This window comes from Lactuca virosa, chromosome 3 (genome assembly GCF_052849685.1).
Source record: "Lactuca virosa cultivar CGN04683 chromosome 3, Lactuca_virosa_CGN04683_v6, whole genome shotgun sequence".
In the NCBI taxonomy this organism is placed as follows: Eukaryota; Viridiplantae; Streptophyta; class Magnoliopsida; order Asterales; family Asteraceae; genus Lactuca; species Lactuca virosa.
This window is the reverse complement of record NC_136428.1, coordinates 213,341,765-213,348,486: the sequence shown is the minus strand read 5'-3', so window position 1 is coordinate 213,348,486 and position 6,722 is coordinate 213,341,765. Positions and strand designations below refer to the sequence as shown.

The following is a 6,722-nucleotide window of genomic DNA, read 5'->3' as shown; positions in this document are numbered from 1 at the left end:
GACAAGAGTTGTTGTAATGCTTGCAACTGATCAGAAGAGGGCGTTGAGAGTGTTGTGTGATTTCGGTTTGTAGTGGTGGTAGTTGTGAATGCTTGAAGTGGAGAGACTTCATGTTCTTGAGCAATGCAAGAAGGCCATGGAGTTCGGAGAAGGCAGTGGGAATTTGTCGAGCAAGAATGGTAGATTTGAGACCATTATACTCTTCCTGAAGGCCGGAGTTAACAAGCATGGCCAAGTCCTTTTCTTTCATAGGTTCGCCAATATTGGCAAGGGCATCGGCATACGTTTGAGCCCCGTTCAGATACACAGATACACAGATGAGGTTTCGTCACCTTTCATCTTGAGTTTCAAGAGTCTTTTAACGTATATTCCCTTGAGGACGTGTGTGGAGCATATGCACGCTCAAAAGAAATCCATATATCTCGAGATGTAGAGCCTTGAATATGTATAAAGGAAGCCTCAGATATAGTCAACAGAATCAACATACGTACATGAGCATCATTGGCGATCCACACCGTGTACTTAGGACTGGTCTCCGGAACAGTTTCTTTTCGAGATGTTGCATTCAATTGATCCAGACAAGGTATCGTCCCATCAACATAACCGAACAAGCTATTTGTAACCAAAAAGGGTTGAATCATGGTCTTCCAATAACCACAGTTTCTAGGAGATAGGGTAAACCCAATTTTATGAGAATTATAAGATGTCTTCTCAGTTGTAGTGAAGGCTATTAGAGGAGCCATGTAAACAAAAAGAAACAGAGAAAAAAAGAAGAAGAAACAAGAGGATAAAACCAGTCTTTGTGTGATGGCAGTGTTGTGATCAGTGTTGTGATTTTCAGCAGAAGAAGAGACGACACCAGGAAAATTGTTTGGCTGCTGAATTACTTTTTTGTGAAACCCACGACAGAATACCAAGTGAAACTTGGTAATCGGATTGTATTGATGTAATGTATAAAGCGTGTACACAAGGGAATATATAATCAAGGCATTTACATACTAGCCTCTATAGTATCAAGTATTGCTAGCTAATACTATTATTGTCTAATAAAGGTTTACATATATAAAAAACCGGCCAAATTAAGTGCCTCTATATGATGCTATTATAATAAACAAAGGCTTCAAAATGCTCCTTAAGTGATTTTGCAAACATATTTTTATACATACAAATTTTCAGTTTTTTGATCTTTATACATACCACGTTTTATGTAAACATACAAAAATATAAATATGGATCACATGATCCATAGCAAAAATGGCTTTCATTTCTTGTAGCACCTTCATATGTATCTATACATAACCATACTCCATAACTTGCTACAAATTCAAAAAAGGTGGCAAAAATCTCCAGCCCTTTTATGTGTTCTTCTGTTTACTGCTAAATTCTGTACAATTTTCACATTGTATAATAACTGGAAAAAAAAATGTATTTTTCGTGTCTACAAATTCTCATACTGTCTGGAGAATTCGGTTCTCTCCCTCCTTGGACATCTTTGGTGGCTCTCTCATCACCTTTACCCGAAATGCCACCTACAAAATACATGTCAAAATAACATTTCATTAGATTCAAACATATAGTCAAAATGCATCTCTCTCTTTTTTTTTTGATAAACTATGAAGTACTTGATATTAGGGTGTGTTGTTTACCTTTTTATTTGGACCAAACTCGAGAACATCAGATGGATGAAAGCGAGCAGGGAAGTTTGGAGGCACTCTATATCGCCTATCTTCATTGCTGTAAGTAAAACATTTGGATTTTTGAGATATTACTTCATGAAAAGATATGCTAGATTTGCATAAATGTGTGATATGTATGCTAAAAGAAATTCTTGTCATGAAAAGATGGAAGATTTTCATAGATGTTTGATATATGTGTAAAGATATTAGATTTTTGAGGTGTGAAAAGAATATTTACATGCATACAGATGCATATTCATATACATGAAGATCGGATTTTTGAGATACCCCTTCATGAAAAGAAAAGAATTACATGTATAAATATCCATAGACATGTAAAAAAGATCAATTTTAAGAAGATTTGCATGTATACCTACACATATACATATGCAAAAAGATCACATTTTTTAGATAGCCCTCATTAAAAGGATCTTTTTATATACATATATAAAAAGATCAATTTTTGAGAGGCTTCCACATGAAAAGAAGATTTAAATCTATACATATGCAAATACATATGTAGAAAGATCACATTTTTGAGATACCCCTTATGAAAAGAATGTTTACATGTATAGATACACATATGCATATACATATACGTATGCTAAAAGATCACATTTTTCAGATGCCTCTTATGAAAAGAATATTCACATGTATGCATATACATACACATGCAAAAAGATTAGGTTTTTTGAGATACCCCATTATGAATTGAATATTTACATGTATACATACACATATACATATATTTATACTTACTCGGTGATATAGGTACCATGTTCACTCCTTAAGTCAGTCACAAAAAAGGCACCATCTTTGCAACTTATTCGAGCATGCAACTTTGAAATCTAAAATCAAAGAACAAAACCACTAATTAGCAATGAAGAAGTAGAATCATATTAACCATAAATAACACAAAAAATTCAAAACAAACCTCTGGTGAAGAGATGACTATTGAATTTCCAGGTATACTTGTGTGAGGTACACTCCTACAATATCAAGAAACACTACTCTTTAGAACAAATTCATTCTAAATTATATTAAAAAAAAATTGAACTTTTCATCAACTTGCCCAACTATACACGGTTTTTTCTCATCACGGCTTAATGAAATTGGGTCAGAACCCATATTTTCACTTCCAACAGGAAGCAAAAACCATCTACCAAACACAAAAGTTTAAAAAAAATTAAAATTAAAAGAAAATATATTGGATTTAAAAAACATATTTCATGTGAACCAATACTCACTCGCCACCAAGAATGCGTTCTATAGCATCATCATCTCTAAACCAGTTTTGAAGCTCATCGTTTGCCTTCATAACATCTTTTCGTGTTAGTAGTATTACTTTGACTTTTGAAAGTCAAACAAGCTACTTTTGCTTTTGAAATTGATTCAGAAGTAACCAACTTTTAGACAAAAACTTAATAACAATATCAAAAGGGATAATAAGTAGTATGGATTTGAAAAGGGATTAAGATTAAAAAAAGTAAATGAGAAGCAAACAATTATAAGTTTAGCGAACACATGTTTGACTTTTTTCAAAGTCAAAGGAAGAGTAACTTACTTTATCGGTGAGTCTACACTGCTGGGGTCTCCCTTCAAGATTTGCCCTACAAAAGAAAATATATATAAATTTTTTGTTTTTTGACCTTTTTTATAAAGAAATCTAGTTAATTTCTATAAATGTCACTCACCCATTTCCACCAAGAACCCAACTAAGCATCAAGGGCATTCCAATAGTAATGAAAAATCGTCCACCAACACGTCCCGGATGTGGGATTCTGAAATTTGTTAAAAACTAAAAAAAAAAAAAACAAATATTATACACAAAAAAAAAAAATTGGTTTCTAAATTTGGGTATTTGTGTAATTTGATTGGTGTTTTGAACTCTTACTGATAATGGACCAAGTCCTACGCCTAAGTAAGCTTTGTAAGTTGATGCCATTATTGCAGCCATTCTTGCTAATCCATGTATAACTGCAACACGTAGTCTTCTTGCATCTTCATATCTAAAGAAATGAAAAAAGGCGAAAAAAGGGAGAATTTCTTTTAGATTGTTAATATATGAACTAAGTTTTCTTGATTGAGTATATTATAGATACCAAGTTTAAATTAGAAAAAAAAATGATTAAAAGATTTGTTACCTCCTTAGAGAAGTGGCGATATCTACACGAGCTCCTGACTCGATGCTTCGACTCCAAGCTTTATCAAGCTCAAGGGCTAGTTGATAACTATCCTATATATATAATTTTTTTAAAAAAAAAAAAACAAAGTGTTATACGGATAAATGTTTTAAAAATATATTTAAAAAATGATCGCAAGCTCCGGGAAAAGTGTGTTTTCCCCAAGTTTCTCAATTAAGTCGTTCTTTCTGTTGCATTAGGTCAAAAAGAAACACAAGCTTATATAGCTTATTGGATTAAGACCTATCCCATTAAGTCCATTAAGTAAAAAAAAGAAATAAAAACTAAACTAAGAAAATACCTAAATTAATTTTAATTCATTAAGTTAAATAATGTTACCTCAATTGCCATGCAACCTCCTTGACCCAAGTTAGGTTGCATTGCATGGACCGAGTCTCCAAGCAGTGTGACACGACCCTTTCCCCATGTAAACTTTGGGGTACGGTCAAATATATCTCTCCTTAAAATCGCTTCTTCATCCGTCGCAAGCAACAAATCCACCACATTATCACACCAACCTCCAAAGATTTCAAGTAACCGCTCCTTTTTACCTGAAACGGTTATCAATAAAGTTGTTAAGTCATTTCTGCAAAAGGGTTATTCTTCTGGCAGCCAGCAACCCCTGAGCTGGCCCACACACCACCAAGAGGATCACGAGAGATGTAAATCTGACACACAGTAGCCCTTTAGGTTGTTGACAAAGAGTCTAGTCCACATTGGAACTGAAACTCTTACACTGCAGCTACCGAGAGTCAAACCTTTAACCGTTAATGCAAGTATCCAACTTTTGAGTTTAATACATGCGAAAAAGTTTGAATCTTGAATTAACCGATTTGATGTAATCCAAATTTATCTTGAATAGATATTATATATAACCATTTTCGGGAAAAAAAGAAAGAAAGAAAGAAAGAAAGAAAGATTACCATTAGGTTTATCGGAACCGCCAGCTGGCTCGTTGTGAAATGCATACCATTGCATTTTTCCACCACCAACATCGGAAGAAACAAAGTATTGTTTGTGCCCCAAGAACACCCGATACCTAACAAAAATACAAAAATTAATCAATAAATAAATAAATATGCAAACTTAAAGACAATAAAAGGAGACAATTGTACCCAACGGTGTCGATATCCGGGGGAATAAAATCAGCTATCCCAGTGTAACAAGTGTAGCCCGAGTATGTCACATCCTTTGGCCCAAACAAATTCTTCCGTACCTATTTATATCAGTATCGGTAACAACAGTAACAGTAACAGTATCAGCAAAGTAAAAATAAAAAATTGGTATTTAAGTATTTTTCAAGTGTACCTTTGACCATATTCCATCAGCACCAACTAAAAGATCTCCTTCAAAACGTTCTCCATTTTCAAGAGTGACAGAAACCTGAATTAGAGCATATCACGTGAAATTACGAAAATACCCATTAACTGAATACCGAAAATAATTAGAATTGAAAGAAAAAAAAAGGTTAAAGATTCTACTTTTTCACCATCGTCCTCAAAGTCGACTACATTGCTACCATTTAATATAATTTCTTCCCCAACAGCATCTGCTAGAATCTTTTGTAATGTCATTCGACTTATAACTCTAGTAACTGGAAGACCCCTTTCTACTGCAGGAGTGAAAGTATCAAACTTGCAATACCTGATAATCGGCTTTATATATCAATTAATGCGATCGATAACTTATTTAATTCACAAATTGTAATCAATTTTATAAATTTCAAGTTCCGAATTACAATAATTCGATCAATGAATACAGAAATCAGTTGTAATATGATATGTAAATACGAGTGAAATGAAGATCGTAAAAGGCTTACCAATTACCAGAAACGCCGTCAACTAATCCGTTAATTCGTTGACCAGTGATGCAACCAGCTTTCATAACTTCATCAGCAACGTCAAAATCAATGGCTTCTAAAGCAGCTAAAGCGTTACTTTGAATCTGAATCGGACCTCGATACTGTCCTTCACCTCTAATCGCACTCAGATCTCTCTCAAAAACCACAACTTCGAACCCTTTTCTCTTTGCAGCTAACGCAAACACCAACCCGCCAATTCCACCTCCCGCCACCAATACTCTTACGTTCTTCTTCTTCTCACCACCTCGCTCCGCCGCTTGTGGTGGCGATTCTGCCAGTACAGCTTTAACGTTTGAAGAAACACCGAGTTTCTTGAACAACGACGACGACGACGACGACGACCCACTTCTAAATTGGTGGTGTTTGGAGTGGATTGAGTGGAGGAGTTCAATTGGGAGGTGGGTTTTTGAGTGGAGTGTTGCTGTTGGGTTGATTGAACTGCAAAATACATTGCAATTTGCCATTTTTAACAGGTTTCAAGAAGGAATTTTTTTAGAGTTTTATCTAGTTTTGGAGAGATTTTGAATGGATGAGTTGAATTAAATGGGGATTGATCAATTTTGGGTTGTGGTGGTGGGATAAGTGGGATTGTGAGTCGATCCAAAATGGAGACTTGGAAGATGGAGAACCAATTATAGAGATTCTTGAAGGCCATGTGGCAGTGTCTTGTTATTCAGTTTCTTTTTCTATTAATAGAAATATCTTTGTGGCGCTAATGTTATATTATTATTTTCCATGGGGTTATGTGGCATGGATTAATTACATATATACCCCTAAACTATGTCTTAGTTTTCAATATAGCACTTCACTAATGAGTTTTTATACTTTAAACCCCATAAAGTCATGACTTACACACCTATAACCTAAAAGATATTTAAAAATTGTTTTTTCTTTAAATTTTTTTATATTTAAAATATCTATTTTAATAAATAATCCCAAGCATTTAGTATTTTCTAGTCTTTTATTTTTATTTTTTTAGTTTTTATCCATTTTAATTTTAAG

The 6,722-nt window shown here is 34.1% G+C and overlaps 1 protein-coding gene across 2 annotated transcripts; it reads right to left on the bottom strand.

Annotated features, from left to right (window-relative positions):
• Positions 1-1,224: 1,224 nt before the first annotated feature.
• On the bottom strand, positions 1,225-6,346 carry ABA1 (zeaxanthin epoxidase (ZEP) (ABA1)). 2 transcript variants are annotated; one of them, XM_079086015.1, is made up of 16 exons: positions 5,679-6,342; positions 5,341-5,503; positions 5,168-5,242; positions 4,975-5,075; positions 4,783-4,898; positions 4,199-4,410; positions 3,821-3,912; positions 3,571-3,685; positions 3,371-3,474; positions 3,241-3,286; positions 2,924-2,988; positions 2,749-2,835; positions 2,611-2,665; positions 2,436-2,524; positions 1,647-1,734; positions 1,225-1,529 (listed from the first exon to the last, which is right to left on the bottom strand). In XM_079086015.1, the coding sequence occupies exons 1-16, from the start codon at positions 6,182-6,184 to the stop codon at positions 1,449-1,451; spliced, it is 1,995 nt and encodes a 664-aa protein (XP_078942141.1). In that variant the 5' UTR covers positions 6,185-6,342; the 3' UTR covers positions 1,225-1,448. The 2 variants fall into 2 exon arrangements, 1 of the variants encoding a protein (XP_078942141.1); XR_013740813.1 differs by lacking the exons at positions 2,749-2,835; positions 2,924-2,988 and having other exon boundaries at positions 1,408-1,529; positions 5,679-6,346.
• Positions 6,347-6,722: the final 376 nt, after the last annotated feature.

What these genes read in the sequence shown, in the direction of transcription:
- ABA1 (XM_079086015.1), bottom strand. Translation starts at nt 6,184, where the DNA reads ATGGCAAATTGCAATGTATTTTGCAGTTCAATCAACCCAACAGCAACA. An exon ending in TAGGACTTGGTCCATTATCA is followed by an intron (nt 3,475 to 3,570) that starts GTAAGAGTTCAA and finishes TTTTTTTTTTAG; the next exon opens with TTTTTAACAAATTTCAGAAT. An exon ending in GAACGCATTCTTGGTGGCGA is followed by an intron (nt 2,836 to 2,923) that starts GTGAGTATTGGT and finishes TGTGTTTGGTAG; the next exon opens with ATGGTTTTTGCTTCCTGTTG.